This window comes from Anopheles nili, chromosome 3, assembly GCF_943737925.1.
Source record: "Anopheles nili chromosome 3, idAnoNiliSN_F5_01, whole genome shotgun sequence".
Lineage (NCBI taxonomy): Eukaryota > Metazoa > Arthropoda > Insecta > Diptera > Culicidae > Anopheles > Anopheles nili.
The window spans coordinates 29471935-29496394 of NC_071292.1; the positions used below are offsets into that span (position 1 = coordinate 29471935).

The 24460-nt window shown below is 45.9% G+C and overlaps 2 protein-coding genes across 2 annotated transcripts; one reads left to right on the plus strand and one right to left on the minus strand.

The window, feature by feature from the left end:
- Positions 1-750: 750 nt before the first annotated feature.
- LOC128723661 (DNA-directed RNA polymerase II subunit RPB1) lies at positions 751-7110 on the plus strand. The gene is made up of 3 exons (XM_053817422.1): positions 751-3069; positions 3142-6461; positions 6525-7110. The coding sequence occupies exons 1-2, from the start codon at positions 751-753 to the stop codon at positions 6457-6459; spliced, it is 5637 nt and encodes a 1878-aa protein (XP_053673397.1). The 3' UTR covers positions 6460-6461; positions 6525-7110.
- A 9717-nt stretch (positions 7111-16827) lies between these two features.
- LOC128724036 (protein Gawky-like) lies at positions 16828-24163 on the minus strand. The gene is made up of 8 exons (XM_053817800.1): positions 21137-24163; positions 20662-21072; positions 19940-20478; positions 19725-19860; positions 19142-19648; positions 18723-19059; positions 18197-18640; positions 16828-17915 (listed from the first exon to the last, which is right to left on the minus strand). Exons 1-7 carry the CDS (start codon positions 24161-24163, stop codon positions 18495-18497), a joined length of 5103 nt encoding a protein of 1700 aa, XP_053673775.1. The 3' UTR covers positions 16828-17915; positions 18197-18494.
- Between the last annotated feature and the right edge of the window lie 297 nt (positions 24164-24460).

Genomic DNA, 24460 nt, shown 5'->3' on the forward strand with positions numbered 1-24460 from the left:
CCATCTTCAATGAGTGAGAGTTTTTTCTTAAAATAATGTATCCATTGTTTGAGTCAAATATCATTATTCATGCTACAACGAAGCAAAGGACATCCAAGTGATCATTAGTGTTGCACCAAGCTTTTGCTGTCGTATGTTCTCCGTCTATTCCCAACATTGTAGGATTTTTATTGAAAAAAATTAAAAAAAAAACATCACTCCTAATGACAAGTAAGCAATGGATAAATTTTTGGTGCTTTTCATTAACAAATTGGCGTTATTTTCTACAGTAGTTACATCTTTCTGAACAAGCCGGAACAAATGTTCCTTTCGTACTCCTGGATGAAACCGCTCCGATGCCGATTTTGGCACTTCCAAACGCAAGACCACCACTAAGCACATTTCCATCCAATAGACGCGTGTTAGTAATCACGAGTGAATTTTCTTTCACAAATTTCACTTTTTCTGTGCTACAAACTGCTGAAAACCAGCCCGAAACTATCGTCAACGGCTCCCGGAGCACTCCGGGCACGGAGTTGTTCAAAGCTTGCGCCGGGAAATTTGTTTTTTAAAGACAAAAGGCATTTTCTCATCACTGCCTAATTCCCGTTGCATAGCGTTGCTGCTGGCTGTAAAGAAGAGAAAGAAAACTGGTTGAATTTCGCAGTGCGCGACTTTAGTCATCGAAGTTGGCTCGTTGTACACAACATATCCTAACAACATTTTGCCGATAGCTCTTATAGGTGTAATAGCTACCAAACGAAATACAACATGAGTGGAGAGTCGAAGGCGCCATTGCGCACGGTGAAGCGCGTCCAATTCGGCATCATTTCACCGGATGAGATCCGTCGGATGTCGGTGACAGAGGGTGGCATCCAGTATGCGGAAACAATGGAAGGTGGCAGGCCGAAGCTGTGCGGTTTGATGGACCCACGGCAGGGTGTTATCGAACGCACCTCCCGCTGCCAGACGTGCGCAGGCAATATGACCGAGTGCCCAGGTCACTTTGGGCATATTGACCTTGCAAAGCCAGTGTTTCACATCGGTTTCATCACGAAAACTATCAAAATTCTGCGCTGCGTGTGCTTCTACTGCTCAAAAATGCTTGTCTCGCCGACGAACCCGAAGATCAAGGAAATCGTTATGAAATCGAAAGGCCAACCCCGCAAGCGTCTCGCGTACGTGTACGATCTATGCAAGGGAAAAAAAATCTGTGAAGGCGGTGAAGACATGGACATGACGAAGGAACCAACAGCAGTCGATGCGAGCAAGAAGCAGGGCCACGGAGGTTGCGGGCACTATCAGCCGTCGATCCGGCGCACCGGCCTTGATCTGATGGCCGAATGGAAAGAGGTGAACGATGAAAATCAGGAGAAAAAGATCCAGGTCTCGGCGGAACGGGTTTACGAAATTCTGAAGCACATTACTGACGAAGAGTGCTACGTACTCGGCATGGATCCAAAGTTTGCGCGTCCCGATTGGATGATTATCACGGTGTTGCCGGTACCCCCGTTGGCAGTCCGCCCGGCCGTCGTGATGTTCGGTGCGACGAAAAATCAGGACGATCTGACACACAAGCTGTCCGACATCATAAAGGCAAACAACGAGCTGAAAAAGAACGAATCCACCGGGGCGGCCGCCCACGTGATTGCGGAAAACATCAAGATGCTGCAGTTCCACGTGGCCACCCTGGTCGACAACGATATGCCCGGTATGCCGAAGGCCATGCAGAAAAGCGGCAAACCGCTGAAAGCTATTAAAGCGCGCCTGAAGGGTAAAGAAGGCCGTATCCGTGGTAATTTGATGGGAAAACGTGTCGACTTCTCTGCCCGTACCGTCATCACGCCCGATCCCAACCTGCGCATCGATCAGGTGGGTGTGCCCCGGTCCGTTGCCCAAAACATGACCTTCCCGGAGCTGGTGACGCCATTTAACATCGACAGGATGCAGGAGCTGGTACGCAGAGGAAACTCGCAGTATCCTGGCGCAAAGTACATCGTACGCGACAACGGCGAGCGTATCGATTTGCGCTTCCACCCGAAATCATCCGATCTGCACCTCCAGTGTGGCTACAAGGTGGAGCGACATCTGCGTGACGACGATCTGGTCATTTTCAATCGTCAACCGACGCTACACAAGATGAGTATGATGGGCCATAGGGTGAAGGTGCTGCCATGGTCGACGTTCCGAATGAACCTCAGCTGTACGTCACCGTATAACGCTGATTTCGATGGCGATGAAATGAATCTGCATGTTCCGCAGTCGATGGAAACGCGTGCGGAGATTGAGAACATCCATATCACCCCGCGTCAAATCATCACGCCGCAGGCAAACAAACCCGTCATGGGTATCGTGCAGGATACGCTGACGGCTGTCCGGAAGATGACCAAACGAGATGTGTTCATCGAGAAGGAACAGATGATGAATCTGCTCATGTTCTTGCCGACTTGGGATGGTAAGATGCCCCAACCGTGCATCCTCAAGCCCAAACCGCTGTGGACGGGCAAACAAATCCTAACGCTCATCATTCCCGGCAACGTGAACATGATCCGTACGCACTCGACGCATCCGGAAGAGGAGGACGACGGTCCGTACAAGTGGATCTCGCCCGGCGACACGAAGGTTATGGTCGAGCACGGTGACCTGATCATGGGCATTCTGTGCAAGAGAACGCTCGGAACATCCGCTGGATCTCTGCTTCACATCGTGTTCCTCGAGCTGGGACACGAAATTGCGGGCCGGTTCTACGGTAACATCCAGACTGTCGTAAACAACTGGCTGCTGCTGGAGGGGCACAGCATCGGTATTGGGGACACGATTGCAGATCCTCAGACGTACTCCGAAATTCAGCGAGCCATCAAGAAAGCGAAGGAGGACGTGATAGGCGTGATTCAAAAGGCACATAACATGGAACTGGAACCGACGCCCGGTAACACGTTGCGACAGACGTTCGAGAATCAGGTGAATCGCATTTTGAACGACGCTCGTGATAAAACCGGTGGTTCAGCCAAGAAGTCCCTCACAGAGTACAACAATCTGAAGGCGATGGTGGTGTCCGGTTCCAAGGGTTCCAACATTAATATTTCGCAGGTAAGTGTGGCGACGATCAAGCTGTTATTATCTGCGATGGTTTTATTCATTCTTTTTTTCCCCCATTCTCAGGTTATTGCTTGTGTCGGTCAGCAGAACGTCGAAGGTAAGCGCATACCGTTTGGTTTTCGCAAGCGCACATTGCCTCACTTCATCAAAGATGATTATGGTCCCGAGTCGCGAGGTTTCGTGGAAAACTCGTACCTTGCTGGGTTAACGCCGACCGAGTTCTACTTCCACGCCATGGGCGGTCGCGAGGGTTTGATCGATACCGCCGTCAAGACGGCCGAAACTGGTTACATCCAACGTCGTCTAATCAAGGCTATGGAGTCCGTCATGGTAAACTACGACGGAACGGTGCGCAACTCCGTCGGGCAGCTGATTCAGCTGCGTTACGGCGAAGACGGCCTGTGCGGGGAGACGGTCGAGTTCCAAAACATGCCCACGATCAAGCTCTCGAACAAGATGTTCGAGAAGCGGTATCGGTTTGATTCGACGAACGAGCGTACACTGCGGCGGATCTTCAACGAGGATGTGATCAAAGAGCTAACAGAGTCGACCTCGGTCATCCAGGAGATTGAAGCCGAGTACGAGCAGCTGCTGCGCGATCGAGAAGCCCTTCGGCAGATATTCCCGAACGGTGATTCAAAGGTTGTGTTGCCGTGCAATCTGCAGCGCATGATCTGGAACGTGCAGAAGATTTTCCACATCAACAAACGCTCGCCGACGGATCTGTCCCCGCTGAAAGTAATCCAAGGCGTGCGAGATTTGCTCCAACGTTGCGTGATCGTAGCTGGTGCGGATCGGCTGTCGAAACAGGCGAACGAAAACGCCACGCTGCTGTTCCAGTGTCTTGTACGTTCGACTCTCTGCACCAAGTACGTGGCCGAAGAGTTCCGGCTGAACAATGAAGCGTTCGAGTGGTTGATCGGTGAAATCGAGACACGCTTCCAGCAGGCCCAAGTTAACCCGGGTGAGATGGTCGGTGCGTTGGCTGCCCAATCGCTCGGTGAACCGGCCACACAGATGACACTGAACACGTTCCACTTTGCCGGTGTGTCGTCGAAGAACGTAACGCTCGGTGTGCCTCGGTTGAAGGAAATTATCAACATTTCGAAGCGACCAAAAGCACCCTCACTTACGGTGTTTCTAACGGGTGGTGCGGCCCGTGATGCCGAAAAAGCAAAGAACGTGCTCTGTCGGCTCGAACATACGACGCTGCGTAAGGTGACGGCCAACACGGCCATTTACTACGATCCGGACCCGCAACGAACGGTGATCGCTGAGGATCAGGAGTTTGTGAACGTGTACTACGAGATGCCCGATTTCGACCCGACCCGTATCTCTCCCTGGCTGCTGCGTATCGAACTTGACCGGAAGCGCATGACGGACAAGAAGCTAACAATGGAGCAGATTGCGGAGAAGATTAACGCCGGCTTTGGGGACGATCTGAACTGCATCTTCAACGATGACAATGCGGACAAGTTGGTGCTGCGCATCCGTATCATGAACGAGGACAACAAGTTCCAGGAAAGCGAGGAAGAGAACATGGACAAAATGGAAGACGACATGTTCCTGCGGTGTATCGAGGCGAACATGCTGTCGGACATGACGCTGCAGGGTATCGAAGCGATCGGCAAGGTGTACATGCATTTACCGCAAACGGACGCAAAGAAGCGTATAGTCATCACGCCCGAGGGTGAATTTAAGCCGATCGGTGAATGGTTGCTCGAAACGGACGGTACCTCGATGATGAAAGTGCTCAGTGAGCGTGATGTCGACCCGGTGCGCACGTACAGCAACGACATTTGCGAGATCTTCTCCGTACTCGGCATCGAGGCGGTCCGGAAGTCGGTTGAGAAGGAAATGAACAACGTGCTGCAATTCTACGGTCTGTACGTAAACTATCGCCACTTGGCGTTGCTGTGTGACGTGATGACGGCCAAGGGCCATCTGATGGCAATCACTCGACACGGCATCAATCGACAGGACACGGGAGCTCTTATGCGCTGCTCGTTCGAGGAAACGGTGGACGTATTGAACGATGCGGCCGCTCACGCTGAAGTCGATCCGATGCGTGGTGTCTCGGAGAACATCATCCTAGGTCAGTTGCCCCGCATGGGTACCGGTTGTTTCGATCTGCTGCTGGACGCGGAAAAGTGTAAACTCGGCATGGAAATCCCGCACACCTCGATCCTGGGAGGAACGGGTATGTTCTTCGGTTCAGCAGCGACACCCAGCATGACACCGTGGCAGCAATCGGCCACACCCGGTTACGGTGGGTGGTCACCATCCGGACCGGCTAGCGGTATGACACCAGGTGGACCAAGTTTCTCCCCGTCAGCGCAATCCGATGCTTCCGGCATGTCACCATCGTCCTGGTCACCGATACGCGGATCACCAAGCTCACCTGGTCCGTCTATGTCCCCGTACCCACCGTCATCACCCTCGATGTCACCGTCTTACTCACCGAGTAGCCCGAACTATGCCCCCAACTCTCCTGGGGGAGCATCACCTTCATACTCGCCAACAAGCCCGTGTTACTCGCCTCCGAGCCCGCAATACTCGCCTGGCAGCTCCAACTACTCTCCCAGCAGTCCCAACATCCACTCGGCCACTCAGAATTATTCACCGACCTCACCGAGCTACTCACCGATGTCTCCGATGCATCCGACAAGTGCATCAAATTACGCCAGTCCCGGTTACTCCCCTACGAGCCCCTCGTACTCGCCGACCTCACCGAGCTATTCCCCTTCATCGCCCGTCTTTTCACCGACCAGTCCCTCTTACTCACCGTCAAGTCCATCCTACTCACCCACCAGCCCATCGTACTCTCCGACGAGTCCATCCTACTCACCCACGTCCCCGAACTTTACGCCTGTCACACCCTCCTACTCCCCGTCTAGCCCGAACTATTCACCCACCTCGCCCCACTATTCCCCTGCCTCACCCAGCTACTCCCCATCATCGCCGAAGTACTCACCCACGTCACTGTCCTATTCACCGACTTCGCCGTCCTACATCGGCAGCCCGCACTACACTCCGGCCAGCCCGCAGTACGCACAAACCAGCCCGAACTACTCGCCCACATCGCCGAGCTACTCGCCCTCGTCCCCGCAACACTCTCCCGGCAGCAGCAGCAACCATTACAGCATCGGTTCGTCCTCGTACTCGCAGACACCCGCACCGTATTCGCCGAACATGTCCTCGTACTCACCGAGCAGCCCCAAGTACTCCCCGACCAGCCCAGTCTACACATCCAGCTCACCCACCTACTCGCCTTCTTCACCGGCCTACTCACCCACACCGCAGGGCTACAGCCCTTCGAGCCCGGCCAGTCCAACCTATTCGCCGACCAGTCCCTCGTACGATGACAGCAACGAGGACTAAAGGTGGGTTGGGAAGGTGATCCGTTGAGTTTTTTCCGCAATAACCACTTTCGCTTTTCGTTGCAGATCCTTCGGCGATCGCCGTGGTGATGATACGCGGTCTGATGCATAATTGGCAGGGAAGCATCGCAGGGAAGAACAGCTGGCAGAACGGTGGAGGCGCGCTCATCGTGTGGTGGTACTTTCTAGGATGGGGTTTTTTATGTACCCCTGTTATTATGCTCTCCACTGGCGTGTACCGTACCACTACAACAGGCTCCAACGAGATCCATGGTGTTTGGGGGAACGAAGGAGATTTAATTTGTTTTAAGTTAAGAATCTTTGCTTTTAAGAACCGCACAATTAAACCGCCATCCTTTCCACCCCACTGTATGCGAGCCGGTGTGTGCGTGTAGCATCTCGTTTTTAATTCATATTTACAGATGAAGAGTGACAATCTTTTTTTTGTTGAAATTCTCCCGATCGGCGAAACGTTAGTTGATGGAAGCCTTCTGGAGGGCGATATGAAAACAGGCAGCGGGTTTCTTCGAAGCATACCCTAGAGAAGGTGCGTGGGCGTTGAACACGTAATGTAAATGATATTTATAAGCGATACAGTATGGCAGTGCGAAACATTCAGAATATAGTAATTCAATATAACTAAATAAATATGAACAACTTACAACACTGAGAGAGTACAGCTGAGTTTATAAAATTTTAAAAAGAAATCCATTTGCTTTCCAAAGCGACCATCCCATCAGAAAGCGACATCAAATGAAGAACAAAAGAATGTGTGCACTATTATGACTGTTTATTGAACATTAAGAACCTTATAAATGTAACTCTTCATCTATCAGAGTCGGGTATGCAGAAAAAGTCTTACTTTTGCTATCAATAATCATTATTACTGTTTTTTCTGTTGTTTTTCTTCTTCGTTTTTTTTCTCTACTGCGCGCATTGTGTTTCCCAATTTTCTCCTTACATGCAGTATTATTCGTGTTTTGTTTTTTGTTTCTTTTTTTTTTAGAACTCTCTTGCGTCCTATTTGCTGTTTAGGCTGTTTTCTTTTTTTTTACTTTTTTTTCTTTTCATTTTACTTTCCTTTCCATGCATCGCATCATAAATATACGAAAACTTTCATTATTTTCCAAGCGCGTTTACTTTTTGTCTTATTTTTTGCGTTTCCACACCGAGTCACGGACATATTCGCGCTTGTTCCACACATGTATTAACTGCTTTACCACCCATTCGCTCCTTTCACCCGATTTTTGTGATTCATTTCTGTCGCCATACACAATAAGCACGTAAATATGTCCTTCCTGTCTTCGGACACCGTCTACGTTTATGCATGCTCCAAAGTGTTCGTATGAATGCGTGTATGTATATGTGTGTGTGTGTGAGTGTGCGTGCTTAATTGTTGATTTCATTTCACTTTGTTGTTTTCCTTTCTTACTTCCGTGCGTTCGTTTTTTTGTTTCTTTTCTACAATGTTTATTTTTTATAAGGTATGATTAATTTGGCATTTCAGTCTCTTCAATGTGAAATTTGTATGCGCATTTGAAGTTAGTGTTTCCTTTTTCTTTTTTTTGTTTGTGTGTTTCTTTTGTTTTACTTTGTCTCGCCTTTCTTTGTTTCGAGTGCTCGAATCTCCGGCTTCCAGTGCGTGTTTGTGTGTGTGTGTATTCTCTCTCTCTCTCTCTCTCTCGCTCTCCTTCGTAATTTCTTGATCTTTTTTTTGTTTCAAGTACATCAAAAAACACACGCACCCATGCACATATTATCATTACGCAATAAATTTCATCTCCTCGACGAGCTGTGCCACTTTTCTGCAGCATTGCACACTTGATTGCTGTGTGTTCTTGTTCTCCTGTATATATTATGTAAAAACATGATTCCTCAGCTAAATATGCACCATTAGTTGTATGTTTTGTTTTGTTTTGTTGTGTTGGTTTTGATAATACAGTGATTTATGTTTCACTTTGGGAGAATTTTCCTGCTTCGTCAATGCGAAGTTGTTTAGATTTTCATTTGATCGTTTTCCCACATTGCACCGACTGTAGTATCATTGCCGTTGCTTCTGGCAGGTAGAGGAAATAAAATGACTATAACGATTGCAAATAAATACAAAAAAAAACTACACAGAAGGGGAATTATTTTGTCCTATAAAACTACCCTTCTGTGTCCAGCTTTCGAAGCGTTTCTATTTTTGTTACGTTCGTCCAATATTTCTACCTCGTGGAAATGTGGGACGACCGGAGAAATTTGCGAGCTTACAGACTTGTCTTATTATCCACATACATTGGAACACTTCTAGTGTTCTTTAGCAGTTAATTTTCCTCTTGCTTCTAAATTTTCATTGCTTCCATAAGTTTAATGCTTGTTGATCACTATTTTTGTTACCATTATCTTTATTGTATTGTTCCGTTCGGTTTGTGGGTTTCATTTATGTGCATACACGCGTTTGTGAGTGGCGGTGTGTGAATTGAAAGAAATGTATGTTATCATTTTCAACAAATTTCCACGTGTCGGTGCAAAGTCACCAATATGCTGGTTGAGTTAATCATCCTTCTACCGTACATGTAGAACACAATTTCGATTTTAGCAGCGTTTAATTTGGGGGTAAACCCGGAATATAGCCTTAATTTACTCGCCAAATTTTATTTTATTTTTTGCTCCCCATCAAACTACCTTACATTCCATCGGCGGGATCATACAATCCACGAACGGAATCATTTCAAGCACGTATATAAAAACAAGATGGCACCATTTTCTTTGACTTTTCCGACACGAGTCATTTTTAGGGACGAAATTTGAAACAATCCTAAACGATTAGGAAGATAAAAACGTATATAGGTAAGAAAACTAAATGAATGCGATAGTTTCACTTCTCAAGGGAGCGTTAGGGGTAGCGTGTGCAGGTCGGTGCGCTCATTGTAAACGACACGCTTGATAAAATGGAAGAGAGTTGGAAGTTGTTCCAATTGTTCCCATCCAAGGAAGCTATGTGCAAGAGAAAGGTTGGAGGTTTGCGCATGCACATGTTAAGGAACGTTTTCCCGGTTGCCAGGATACCATTGATCGGCAACATTCTTTGCATGTGATGGAGTGAGATCTATGGGTGTCGTATTAGCTATCGATATTGCAGAAGTTCGCATAGAGCTGAAAGGGATTACACCTACACATTTTTACGTACACCTAATCGCACAAGTGCGCCACCTTTGTTGACCGGCTGCATTTTGCTTAAAACCGCACTTCCAACAATCATCTTTCGAATTGGATGGATATTTCACTGAATTTTGTTTTTCATCTCCTATTTTAGCATTAAATCCTGCAGGATTCCTTATTTGGTGATCCCGCCACCTTTGTAACTAAGACGCAAGAAAACATTCTTAATCTACGGTACGTTCGTGACGCCATAAACCAAATGTAAATCTATAGTTACATATACATATGCTTATCCGGAAAAATGATTTACAACAAGAAATTATCGCATTAGTGGTAATTTTGGTGTGTGTGTGTTTCTATGCTTTTCTGTTTCGCAATTAAATAACACACTTACCTTGCTTAAACTACAAACACATTGATTGATTTTAGCAATTTGCTTTTTTTGTCTATCTTGTTATAGTTTTCACTCAATTGCTGGTCTGTTGACTCTGTCTTAAAACATTCATATTTTTTTTTCATGTTTAAAGATAGCATGTAAACGAATCATTAATCTAACATTATATCATCCGTCAAAAAATATCAATGAGTGTATAACTAAAACGCAGGCGAGGAAAAGAAGGAAAATATCGGTTCGCCTAACGAAGCGAAGACAAAAACTCTTTGCTCTACGAGTTTTTATGCAATTTGTCTTTGAATGAAAAAAAGAAAAAAAAAACAATATTTTCGCACTTTACAATACCGGTATTCCGTGTCAGAAAGAGATATGCGAACTGAGAGTAGGCGCTTTTCCCGTTTGATTATGGGGATGATGCTGTCCTTTGATACGATTACACGATTTCACTCTTGTTTTCACTTGATTTGTGGTTACTTTTCCGTTTTTCCTATTTTCTTCTTCCCGGTGATGTTCTAGGAACCGAATGTTGTCGAGTATCCGGTTTGATGTAGTATTAAATAAATTAAAGCTTAAGCGCTAGTGTAGGTTGCACGTGGTTTCAAGTATGCACGATGTCCTCATCAGAACGCTAGGGACATGACCCAGTAACGTGGTGAGAGAGGGTTCGCTTGTCAGTACCGGATTGTTGTTTGCTCCAGGAGGTTTGCTTAGGCACAACGAAAAGATAAGTCTGAATGTGGTAACGGATGGATGTTCTTAATGTCCGAATAGAGCAATAGTTGAATTGCAGTATACACACTAATACCTCATTTTGAAGGAACGGATTTTGCTTACATCAGTACTGTTGGTTTTACAATCCGATTCATGATTTGTTTCGATCGGCTTACGCCGCCATTTAAGTGCGTATATCATTTTGCTGGTTTTGGTTTTTCTCGTATCGAACAGTGTTTTTCCTCTCTCTTTAACCTCTGTTTTGATAATTCTGGTGTTACGCATTTCTGTTTTGTCTCTATTCCAAATGGCCTTTTCCTCTCTCTTTATTGCTCGTCCACCGTCAATTGTATTTGCCTATCGTGTTTCGTGTTGTATACGATTTACAAAAGCAACAACGAATTCTTTTCCATTCTTTTACATTCATACAAGATGTTTGTGCTTATTTATTCGCGCAAATATTTCTGAACAATTTACTACCGTCTTCTTTTGTTTCCATGCCAGCTTCTGGAATGTACGCTTTTAATGTGCGCCCGTGTTCCAAAGTTTGCTTCAGGGCACGTAACAAAGAAATAACCATTCCTGTGCACAAATAAAACTCAGTTACTTTCGTTCCGTTGTTCACAAAACGACAAGCTCATAAAATAATAAATAAATACAGCCTTCGGCAAGAAGTGAGCATCGTTGCGATAGCCCTGATAGTTGAGATGAACTCACCTAATTATTTGCATATGAAAACAAAAAAACAAGGTTATATAAATAAAAAACGCAGAATTTTGAGCGCATTGCCAGCGAATCTAAGCATAAAGGACGCAACAGCAAATGTTTGTGAAAAGTTGCTCGGTATCAAAGAAATATTCTTAAAAAATGATGTTTAAATATTGTACGGTTATAAATTTGTTCGTTATTACATTTTTTTGCTTGTCGCTAGAGCTTCAGCTTCCTACGCATCTTGTCCTTCCGGTGGCAGCTTAACCCTTAATGCAGACCTATCTCCTATCGATATTAGTTCGCGTTTCTTCTGATAACAAACGCAAAGTTTCCAGCACCCCTCACATCATCAGCCAAATTCTGTAGATCGTCGGCGGCACCTTTTCGTACGCTTTTGGTTTGAAACCTAACAACATTTTTGAATATTTCCCTAGATTCATTTCCCATCTTCCTATCACAAATTATCGTTTTGCAAGAAGACACTGCGAATGAGTAACGCAAATATTCGTCATCCCTTCTCTTCGGCAATGGATTGACTATCATCACATTCATTTCGCATGTATCAGGGGGGCTAGATATTGGACTTTTCTTCTGGAAAAATTTCACCGATGTGTGCGCATGTATGTATGTGTGTGTGTGTATGTGCCCAAAACATCAATTAGACATATTCACTATTTACACACAATAATGAATATTACATATTCACTATTCTTGCACTTAACATAACCACCTAGAAGAACCTAGCAGAAATAGATACAGTAATTAACCTTTAACAGCCTTCTTGAAAAATGGCGCCATTGTTTATCTCACGGATATCTGTAAAACGTACAAAAAACATTTTCTAAATCCCCAACGCGCCTTGATCGTTGCCATGGTTACCACCAACATGGTATTGCACTAGCAAAGGAATCGTCCACATCACATTATACTGAGAATCGATGGGTTTAAGTAGGTAAAGTGGTAATATTCTTCGAGCGATCGATGTCACGATGACGTTTGGATAAAGTCTACACTCACTGAACTGGATTGTTCCACTAGAATTGTTCTATCTATCCTGTGCCGGCCGAATGGAAAACAAGCTTTACAAATCACTAGGAGGTTTGGCACTGAAACGAAAGTGAGACAAAATTAGCTTCTAAACACAAAATCTAACAAAAGCTAAGCCTACGTCTCTCGGTTGCTTCAGAGAAGAGCAATTTATGCTGCTGCATTATTCCTCATGTCGCCTGTGCAATATATATATATAGGTATATCCGGTCCATTAAAACTTTTCAATCCCCGCCAGTACCACTGTAGCATAAAACTGAAGGGAGAAAAACCCCTTTTGGAAGACGGAACAAGAGTCCCGGTACTTGCGGGAGTTTGTTCCAATGAAACGGAACACAGATTTCGGTGGCCACAAACTAGCACTTAAGTTACTGATAATGGTCAGTACATTGTCACAGAAAATTATTGTGGGTAAGTAATAAATTGCTTCATTTTTTGGTTACACGTCAATTTGATCAATCTTTCAACACATATGCGAATCCATACCAAACGTTCCTTTCTGATACGCCAGCAAGAGCTATGCACCATTTAAATTGAGCAAATTTGATTCACAAATTTATAAGCACCATTAGGGCGGGCTTGGCTCTTAGTATCGATTCGTTTTTGAGCTGACCTGCTTAAGAACTAACACCATTCGTTCCATTACATGCCTTCATCGGTATGAATGATTTTTCTAGCGTCTCTTCAATATTTCTACCCATGTATAATGTTATGTTATTAGGAAATAATGTTTTGAATATGATTTTAGTTTAATAATTTTTGAACTAAACATGCTGAGCGTGGTTAGGTGTATGAGCTTGAGGATGTGGAAAGTAATATATCACAAGTTTATCATTTTTGTCAGCTTTTTCGTGTCAGTAATTCACCTCTGCCTTGTTTCAATTGCACCTGGGCACTTTTGGGAATTGTGACATGTGACTCCACCGGCAAGCATTATTCCATCCTTTTGTTACTCTTACATCCTACCTCAATGGATCATTGTGTCAGTATGTTGTGATTTTTTACACAAACAATGGATAATTACCTTTCCCAGCGCTTGGTGACGGTTTTTTATTCCTGTCCCTAAATTCCTAAACGATTGTTATTTGTCAGCTAAGTGAACGTGATGCGACATACTGAGTACTTTAATTTTGTGTGCATGCTCATCGGGATGTTCTAGTTGATTTGTAAGAATATCGAGCGGAATAGATACGTATCGAATCGAAATATCAAAACCAGGAGCTAAAGAAGGCAAATAAATTTGTGCAATAATAATGGCTGGGGCTTCCCAACTCGATTTGATGGGCGGAGATGGGCGAATTTGTTTAAATTCACTTGTAGATTCTGTTCGCGATGTGCACAAATCATGCAGATAAGGATAGTGGTTAATTGTGTGTTTCTTTTTATTTGTCCTTACAGAAGTATAGCAGTCCGGAGTGTATCTGGCGGAGTGTACGACATGACTATTTAGCGTGTTTTCTAGCTTATACCTTAAAGAAAAAAAACTATCGAGTACAGTTGACGGTAAAAATAAACGGTTTCATCAATCGTAAGAACGCCTGTCATTAGTCTTGAAATGACCTATGGAATTTAACATTGTGCGTAGAGAACGTGCCCTATTCTGATCCTTCATTGTTCGGCCTCGTTGGAAGAAACGAAACGGTCTAATTTTGTTACCTTCAATGATACTTCTGCAAGGCGCGACTGGTGCGAAAAATCTTCGACGGCCGATGTAATATTCGGGTAATGATTGCACTCAATTCCTGGGCAGCATTCAAACGGAGCGTTGAGTGTTTCTGGTTTAAGAAAGAAATCAACATTCATATCAGCTGCCATGCTGCCTAACTTAAAATGCACAACAAAAACGAAGCGTTTGTTTGCTACGCTAGTATTCCTTTTATAGGCACTTCATACATTGCTTTGCCGGTTGTGAATGAATTCCGTTTACTAACGTATGCACAAATACATGATGAAAAAACTAGCGCTTCACGATATTTTCCTCTAATAACCTGGCTTCTCTGTCTCTGTGGTTTACGTCCTTTGGTTGAGATTGATTGAGTTGCCTGTTCCAGATGCCGCCGAATAGCATAACGCGGAGCACCTATCGCAAGTCGTATGGCTTTAACACAGGGCGAACATGAAGCAACATATAATCGAGGAATGCAGATACAAAAAAATAATAGAATTAGTTTATAATAATTACGACAGTGTAAAAAAAAACGTAACATGAGGAAGCATTTTAAGGCTTATAACGAGAGCGCTGCTAAATTTGCACATTGAATCATAGCTTCGTTTTGTGTCTTCGTTACCGTTCAGTCTGATCGACATGTAATGCAGGATACTAACGAGAATACTAACGACACATATGTATATAGCACGTCTTGAGAACTTTATAAGAAAGGCAATGTTTGCACGGACATTCAACCTCATAAATGACAGTTATACAATGAGCTACCGCAGTGCAGTATAGCTGTCCATTCCTTCCGACTTGCATGCGGAGAAGCAACGGAAAACGTATTTGTGCTTTTAGCTAGCGAGCACAAACACACACACATGACAACACGGCCCATCGTTAGAACAACTCGTTAGAAAAAAAAAATATACATATATCGTAAGAGTAAGGAAATGTGCCTTCATGTCGAAGTTTAAAAATCTATGAGAAAGATCAAAGCCTGACCATTTTGTAATGACAGGCCTTTAGGTCGTCTATAAACCCAATTCCTATTATTTACTGCGTAACGGGCTATGCCGACAATGGTCAGGAGAGTATGACTACCACCGTGGTTTACTACTAGGAACGGATAATTTGTATTCATCACCCTCATTTCACACTATTCCTTACACAGTACTAAGAGCAATACTCTGGTTGATTAGTCCATGTTATCCTCTCTGGTTATGGGTAAACAAAAAGATGGCTTTCCGAATAGCAATGGCGCGTTTTCGGTTGTTATTGTATTTTCCTCACTTTTTCAAACACGCGCGACGACTACGTCACTCGCCACGTTCCTTTTCTATGTTCGTTGCAGAAGTTTCCTAAAGTTTGAACGAAACCAGGAAACAAAATCCCTAAAGCTAATACGCACGTGGCTTAAAAAGTATGAAAACAAAACGAAATCGATTAGTGACCTAGTTTTTGACATTTATCCTTTTTTTTGTCTTATGTAACCGTCTCCGATTGGTGGAACGTATTCCATATTCCTTACTACACATCTACGTTACTTTCCGTATGTCTTTCCTGTTCAGTTTTGGTTTTTGTTAGCCAGTTTTTACCACACATATGTTGCTTCTATGTAATACTCTTCTCCTCGAACAGTAGGTAAACGATCTCTTTTCCGTAATGGCTATTTGACTTGCACTTCTTTTTGATAACTTTATCCATTTAGTAGCTCTGTTAATAAACCGTCTCATGTTTCTTTGATTAGTTCCGTCCCACCTTCCACGTCTTGTTATTTTTCTTCCACTGACGTGTTGAAACATAAACAATTGGAGCTAAAATGGAACAACAACAAATAAAGAAGGGAAACGGTACAGCACCTGGATCGACGCACGAATTATGTCTATGGAAAGCATGAACACCTACCAGCCCTACAAACTGGTATAGGCTCACTAGCATCAGAGAAGGAAAGGCTAGTGGGGTTGTTATCGTCGTTCGCACGCACGCAAAAACTAATCAAAGGGAGTACAGTTTAAATGGTATGATGAGTTGGTTTTTCTTCCATTCTCCATTCAACACGTGTTTTGCCGTTCTTTAATGACTACAGTTTTGAAAATTTAGTTCCTTTTTTTGTTTTTGATTTCATCATTTTCCTTACATTTTACTTTTTTTTTTGTTTTTTTTTCTTTATAGTTTTGCTTCTTTTGGTTTCATGCCCTTACTATTTACCGGATCCTTACAGGCTAGTTTTTTTTACGCACACTAGGCATGTGATTTACGACCCTCCTACCGGGTCGGGGATCAGTATTTAGTTACTTAAGACTACTATTAATTTGCTTTGTTTGGCTGAGTGTATCCATACATGCCTTCTTTCAAAACAGCCGTTTCTACAAGCGTCATAAAAAGGAAATGTTTTTTTGTTTATATATATATATATATATATATATATATATATATATATATATATATATATATATATATATATTTATATCTATATATATAAATATATATATATATATATATATATATATATATATATATATATATATATATATATATATATATATATATATATATATATATATATATATATATTTATATCTATATATATAAATATATATATATATATATATATATATATATATATATATATATATATATATATATATATATATATATATATATATATATATATATATTTATGTATATATAATGTGAGTAACCTCTTTGTCCACACATCGTTCTTCTTCCTCTAGTACTCATCTCATGTTCACGCCTGAACAGATCGTTCTTGTTACGGGGTAAAAAGGAGGGACTATAGAGAAAGGAAGGAAGTGGATGGAGATAATATTAATGCTTAAAACAAACAAACGAAAAAAATAATTAGGACAAATGCTAAATATCTACCTCTGTATATGAATCGAGCGCTCCATTAACTTATAGCATAATAACATTATCAGCTTTCGATTTCATTTGTAGCACACTTTCGTTAATTTCGTTCTATCGTCTGCAAGAGGAATTCGGGAGCAGACATAATTGGCCTTCTCAATCGCGTTCTCTGGTCTTTTTTATCTATATCTCCCTGATTTACTATACTTATTAATCGTCTACAAATCACCGTAGAGATTTTCTCACGATGGCGTGGAAGGAGAACTTCTCGTAGGGAGAGGGTGGGGAAGATTTTTTTCTCTCAAAAAAGTCAACAAAACTCTTACTCATCGATTAATAGTGTTCGTTTGTTTGTAGCTAGAACTAGATCTTTCTCTTTGACTTGAAATGTATCTTGCGGGCCCGAGTCGTTGGATCTACGTGGATTGCATTGTTTTTTTAAGGTTACGTCTCTTTTTTTTCATCTTTTTATGATGCCATGATGACATTACTTTTTTTCTCTCTTTCCCTTTCCCCTTTCTTCTTTCTCTCTCGCACTTCAAAACGTCCTCTTTGTTTGCTTTTCATTCAATCATTCGCATCATACCATCTTCTCAAATATATATAATATATTATTTAAATTGTATAAGATTACATTGTTTAAAAAAATGATAAAAACATTCACAACACCTTAATACTACGCCAGACGCGAAACCGCTGACTTTCAAAAGACACTTTTTAGGTTTCTTTTTTTTTACTATTTGTTTAACATCCTTTGCGCTCCGGTTCATGCTCACTGTGTTGTAATAGCAGGCCTCTGCATTTCAGCTACCCATCGATAAGTATTGATGTGTACGCTCAGTATTGTTTGAATTTGGGGATGCGTGGTTTCCTGTGCTTCATTTTGCTCATTCTCAGCAGCAGTTTTCCGTTAAAACTAATTTAATTTCTGCAAATAGTAGAAATAAACAAAAGCAAATCGCATTGCAAGGTAAGAGAAAATAGCTTTGAACGATTGATCAACAAACAAAAATTTGATCTTCTCATCATGTGGTGTTACTTAAATGATCAGAAACTATCACGTTATGTTTACTGTTTCCTGGTGGTATTAAGAGATGCCATAACGCTTATTTGAATGTAATATTGCAAAAACAAAACATCTTTTAGCTATAATTTCTGCAGCATGCTTTCTAGGAACACCAATGATAAGTCTCCAAACATTGCACTTACCTTAACTATCTTAAGAGAATTGTATTTTCTTTTCTTTTTCTTTTTTGGGATGTGTCAATTGCATACAACATGCAAGATAGGACGAAGCGGCGAGCTGAGCTCCGATGCCATGCCATCGTATCGTATCACTTGCATTAATGCAGCTATAACTATACTTTCCGCCATCTTCCGCGGGTCGAGAGGTGGAGCAGCAGTGATAGGTTTCGAGCGATCGTTTCTAAACGTGTTTGTTTTTCCTCTCAGCTAATTATTCTGTGCAAGCAGATCAATTCCGCTCGGCAGCCGCAATTCGCAATCATCAGTTCAGTTCCGTCCCGAGCAAATTCTCCGGAAGCAACGAATTCAGGTTCGCTGGTGTTCCGCGATCCCCAGTACCGCCATCGAGAGTGTTCCACAGGCTTTGACCGGTGTTGCTTGCGCCCCATGCAGATGAGTTCCATGGATCTATTGGTGGGTAATATTTGACACCCAATCAAATAAATTAATGCTATCGTTTTTCGAAGATTTGCTTCTCTAACCGACTTACCTTGAACGACAGAGTTCGTCCTGCTAACCATCGGCTGCGATTGGGCTGCGGCACTGAGACGCCAATTTTGGCCTCCGCCGCCACCTGCTTGGCCGTTTGCCATTCCGTTGCTGGAACCGATGAGATGGGGTAGAATGCATTGTATTTCATTTTCGGTAGGAATTTCTGCGTAGATCGTCGTGTTGCCAAGCTGACAGTTGTTCAGAGCTAGCTGCGCCTTTTGCGCTTCTTCCCGTGTGGCGTATTTGCATAGAGCGATCCCTTGGTTCAGGTAAGGGTAAAAGTTTATCACCGGACCGTGTTGAATGCACAACGTGCGCAACGTGGACTCTTCAATCTGTTTGTAAAAAGTGAATGCATAAATTACACACATAAATTACATGACTATGGCAGAATCAGCTGTGAGTTGCGTTACTTACTTGTGCTGTAAGATTTTTAAGCATAATCCATGTCGATGACCAGGAATTGGTCGAGGATGCGCTGCTGTTCCACGTGTTACCTCTACCGGACTGGTTGCTCGGGGTGTTCCAACCGTTTGCGTCCAGTTTGCTGCTACTCGGCTTACCGATACCACCCATCATACCAACACCACGTCCCTTTCCACCAGCAACCGTACCGAGTGGTGTATCCCACAGATCCGCCGATGGCATCGTGGGCGTTCCCGCATCCTGCCATGGATTCTTCTGGACCTTGGACCCATAATTTCCGCTCTGCACGCCTGCGCCAGCGGCACCAGACGGGTTGAAACTCCAGGTTGATTCGGTAGGCGAGGACTTGCTGTTTACAGCCGACACAACGCTGCTGCCTGTGCCACCACCGCCACCGAAAAGGTTGGACTCTTTAGCGGCGGCGATCGAGAGCGGATTGCGAGCTACGCTGCCTGGCGTGATGGTCGGATCGTCCTCAATTCTTGTTGCCTGAGTACCCTGCAAGTGGGGAAAGAATGCGTTGTTCGTAAGCTAGCACTGTTGTCACTTTTGTCCGGAAAAATGTCGCCCTTACCTTCCATGGTTTTCCGGGTTCGAATTCAGGCACCAGATCGCTAAACGCATCATTACCACCCACCCAATCCTTGTTGTCTTGCGAATTCGAATCTGGCCATCCATCGCCAAGATTGCTACGTCCATTGGACCAAGTACTGTAGCGAGAAGAAACATGCGTGAAATTTTCAACACATCAAAAACAGAGCGCATACAAGCATTTATTCAAATACTTACCCATCATCAATGCCTGATCCAGATTTGGAGCTGGCACCGGGTGCACGGACAAAGTCAGCCAAATCGGATGCATCCTTGTCGAGGCCACCCGCGCCGGAGGCACTGTTCGTCGGCAGCTTCCACTGCTGCAATCGTGACTGCTGACTAGTGTTGCCGGAAGTTGGGAAGGGCACGGTGCCACTATCCTTCAATCCCATATCTGCGAAACTTCCCGGAAGTCCGGTGAGATCCGACGGGGTACGGAAGAGATCGTTGCCCGGATGGCCACCACCGGCGGTCATCGCCGTCACATTAATGTTTGCATTCAGACTGCCGGGGTGAGGTGGTTGTTGATGTTGTTGGTGTTGCTGCTGCTGCTGTTGTTGTTGCTGCTGCTGATGCTGTTGCTGCTGCTGCTTAAGATAGCTGGCCTGCTGCAAGTTGATCTGATTCTGCAGGTTAGCTATCTGCGATTTCAGCTTGTTAATCGCGATTGACATTTGCACAGCGTTCACACTTCCACCGGTACGATTCAGATTGCTCTGCATGGCATTCAATTGCTTGCGTTCGAGAAAGATAAAATAGTCAAGGTTCGCATAAGTACAAAATATAATTATGTTTAAGTGAGTCAAAATAGAGATCTCTGACTCGATTTTGCGGGGTCTACAAGAAAGTGTCTTTGGTCTATTCTTTTATCTGTTTCTTTAATCTTTAGGGTTCAATTATTTATATTTCATGCCTACCTTAATGTGGTTCAACATCTGATGCAGTAACATCAGCGTCTGAGGTGCCAACGGTTGGTTGAGGATCTGGCTTTCCAGATAACCACTCTGCACGGCAAGCTGTATCTGTTGCACCAGTACGCGCAGTTGATGACTCGGAATCTGTGGCGATTGCGCATTTTGCTGATTGAGCCCGCTGCCACCGCCACCACCGATACCACCTGGTTGTTGTTGCTGCTGTTGTTGCTGCTGATTGCCCCCGAACACTCCAGCACCTCCCGGGGGACCACCGCCTGCAGGTCCAACACCGTTACCGCCTGCACCACCGTGTCCGGCACCACCGCCAAATTTCATACTGTTAAAGGAACCGCTTCCGATCGCCGGCCCATTGCCGGCTCCAAACACTCCACCACCGAGGTTGGTTTGATTGCCCTAGAAAGCACAGGAGATGATGATGAAAAGTGCACTTTTGGCAACCAACGATCCGCGTACGTACCTGCTGGAACCCTAATGGACCAACGCTGGCAGCGGCGGCCGCAAAACGTCCACTGACGCCACCACCGACAAACTGATCGCCCGTTCCGAACCCGGCGTGGCTGTCTGGACGCCGGGACCAATCGGAACCTCCACTACTGCGGTGCAACAGTTCCAATGACTCCTCGATGTTCATGTTCGTCAGCCGGAGCACGTTTTCTACGTCCTCCTTCTTGAAGCCCATCTCGCAGAGCTGTCGGAATGCTTTGCTGCAGCGAACGATCTCGAGCGAGTTGTGCTTGTTGCCATTCGGTGGCAGTTTGCTTTGCGGTGGCATTCCCCAGTCCGGGTTGCCCATGTCCATACCACCCGGACCGCTGGAACCACCACCCGGTGCACCACCGCCGTCATTCCATCCGCCTCCACCGGCACCGGACATTTTACCCTTGCTATTCCAGCTGTTTCCGGCTCCGTCATTCCACAGTGAATTACCACCGGGTGGTTTCTCGTCGCCCCAGTTTCCGCCTCCACCACCTCCGGCCGATGATGACACGTCGTCGCCGCCCCAATTGCCAGCACCTCCGCGTGGTCCACCTCCCAGCGTTGCGGCCGGATTTTGGCCCCACAGACTGTCCGGTTTCATGGGTCCACCGGGACCAACGCCACGGCCTACAAGGCCACCGTTGCCGGGTAGGTTGCCACCGCCGCCACCTCCGACCATCGCATTGCGGTGCATTAGGTTGCGGCCCATGCCACCGTCAGCGCCTGGTGGAGGTCCTCCCAAACCAGCATTGTTCTCTTTCCATCCTGACACGTTCCCGGAGTTCTGCCGGTTGAGTGCGTTCTGTCCCCACAAAGCGGTTCCATCGTCCATATTGTTGCGTCGCACGCCGACCGGAGGGCCACCGCTAGCATTCGGATCGTCCCATCCGGAACCAGCCACAAGCTTGCCACCTCCACCACCCACACCGTTGTTGACGGATGCGAGCGGGTTTGAGGGCCATTGGCCGCCAGCTCCACCGGCACCTTGCGCTCCGACAACTGGGCCCGTTGGTGTACCCGGAGTGGTCGCCGTCGGCGGCAACTTCTGCTGCATGCCGGCCATCTGGTGCTGATCCCAGAGGCCCACGTTTCCATTCAACCGGCCTGAGATGCCACGTGGATCACCTCTAATCTCACGGTTGCTGTCCATGCCATTTGCGATGCGCATGTTGCGCATATCGATGCCACTCGGATCGAGACCGCCGGCCGACACCTGGTTTCCGACGCGACCAACATCTGCCGTCCCGCCTCCTGTCGTGGGGCCTCCCCAACCACCGGCACCGCTCGCACCGGATCCGGCTCCGATCGTAGCGCCCCACTCATTATCCTTCTTGAGCGCACCAGGCACATTTGCTGCCATACCACCACCACCGGCACCTCCTCCACCTCCGCCCCACATGCCACCAGGTCCGGCTCCAACACCAGCTCCGGCCACACCACCGGCGCCTGCTGAACTCCACGGAGGTTGCTGTTGCTGCTGCTGTGCCTGCTGTTGTTGCGGTCCTCCCGGAGGCTGTTCGCGCATTCCTACACCCGGTCCTGGACCACTGCCACCAGCGCCACCACCCATCGCGCCGTTCCACACGCTACCCGGTTCGTTGGCTTCGTCATCCTCGCCCCAAGTGCCACCGTAGTTGTTCGCCGGGCCCCAGGGCGTCTTCTGCACCGTCGGTTGTTGTTGTGGCAGTTGGCCTCCGTTGCGCAGATTCGCCTCCCACAGCTCCGTGCCCGTGTTTGTCTTCCACATCGGTATGCCGGCCGTTGGACCGCTGGTCGCACTGTTGGGATCGGTTTTGCCGCCCGGTTCCGGCGATGCTGGCACGTCCCACTGCGTGTCTTGATCAACATTTTCCGAACCCCAGCCATCCTGCGCAAACAGAGACTCTCGCAGGGAGTTCAGATGTTCCAGCTGGTTCTTGGCGGCGCTTGACTGAGGCACAACGGCTGAAGCCGTGGCGACTCCAGCTTCTTGCTGGCTGGAAGGTCCACCACCGGCAACCGCTTGTTGTTGCACGCTTCCCGCGGCTTGCTGCTGCTGTTGCGGTACACCAGCACCACCGGGTCCCTGATCTTGTTGCGACACCCCGCCACTGTTTGCCACACCGGCATTGACAATGGCCGAGGACGGTACCGAAGTGCTGGAAACTTGAGCAGATTGTTGCCCACCAGATGTTATGTTTCCTCCGGATGCACCATTCCAGAGGCTTGCTGGTCCGCTGCTACCGCCGGCACTCTCCATACCACCGGCACCAGAGGAGACGCCCACCGGATTTGCAGAGGATGTGCCCTTTGCCGATTGTCCACCGTTCTGCTGCCCGGCTCCACCCCAGGCTCCGGTGGTTCCTGTCGCTGTGCCTTGCTGGCCAATCGCTGATGCACCTGTAGACGATGAATTCGGTTGCTGCGGGGTCGCTCCAACGCCACTGTTGACGCCAGCACCACCGAGAGCACCCCAGGTGCTGCCGGTAGCACTATTCGTAGCAGCGGGTGCACCCCAGGCACTTGTACCATTGTTGATCGAATCCTCACCACCTCCGCATAATCTCATCCGAAAGCGATTGTTTGGCGCATTCTGGCGGAGGCCCGCTTCCAGGCCGGTGAGACGGACTAGCTCTTCATACGTCATGAAACTGCCTTCCACAGGGGAGCGGGGGATCCATTGGGTTTGTTCGATTGCTGGTTGTCCTTTCTCCCGTGCTATCATGGTACGTTCATTCCGTTCGGCCATTTCCAGATTATGTTTATTATCCTGCTCACGTTTGAATAGTGGTATCTCGCATTGGGAATTCTTACTTCCTACAATTTGGTCATCATCATCACCTAGCTGCTGCGTTTCTGTTCGTACGTCATCATCGTCCTTTTCCTGATGTTCCTTCATCGTAACTACTACGCTAAGTTTAGTTTTGTTTACAGCTATCAGGTAATGAGATAAATCACATTTCATATTCACAGTGTCATTTTCGTTACTCTGCATCTCCTTCTCGCTCGGCTGGCTATCGGCCATCATGTTGAACACGGGACGCTGATACGTGGATAATGACGATAATGATGAACCTTCAATGATAGTGCACTGCTGCCGCTGCTCGCAGCCAGTGATGATAATGGCGCTTTTTATGCTTTTTAAACGTTGTACGGCTTTGCGGTGATGTGGTCCGTAGTTCTTGTTTTCTTTTAAGATAAATCTCCACAAGCACGAAGTTCGTAGATCCGGCCTTTCGCCACGGGACGATCACCGATGTAAAGGAGGACGAATTTGAACGGTTGTATTCTAGTGGCTGATGCTAGGTATGTATGTGCACCTACT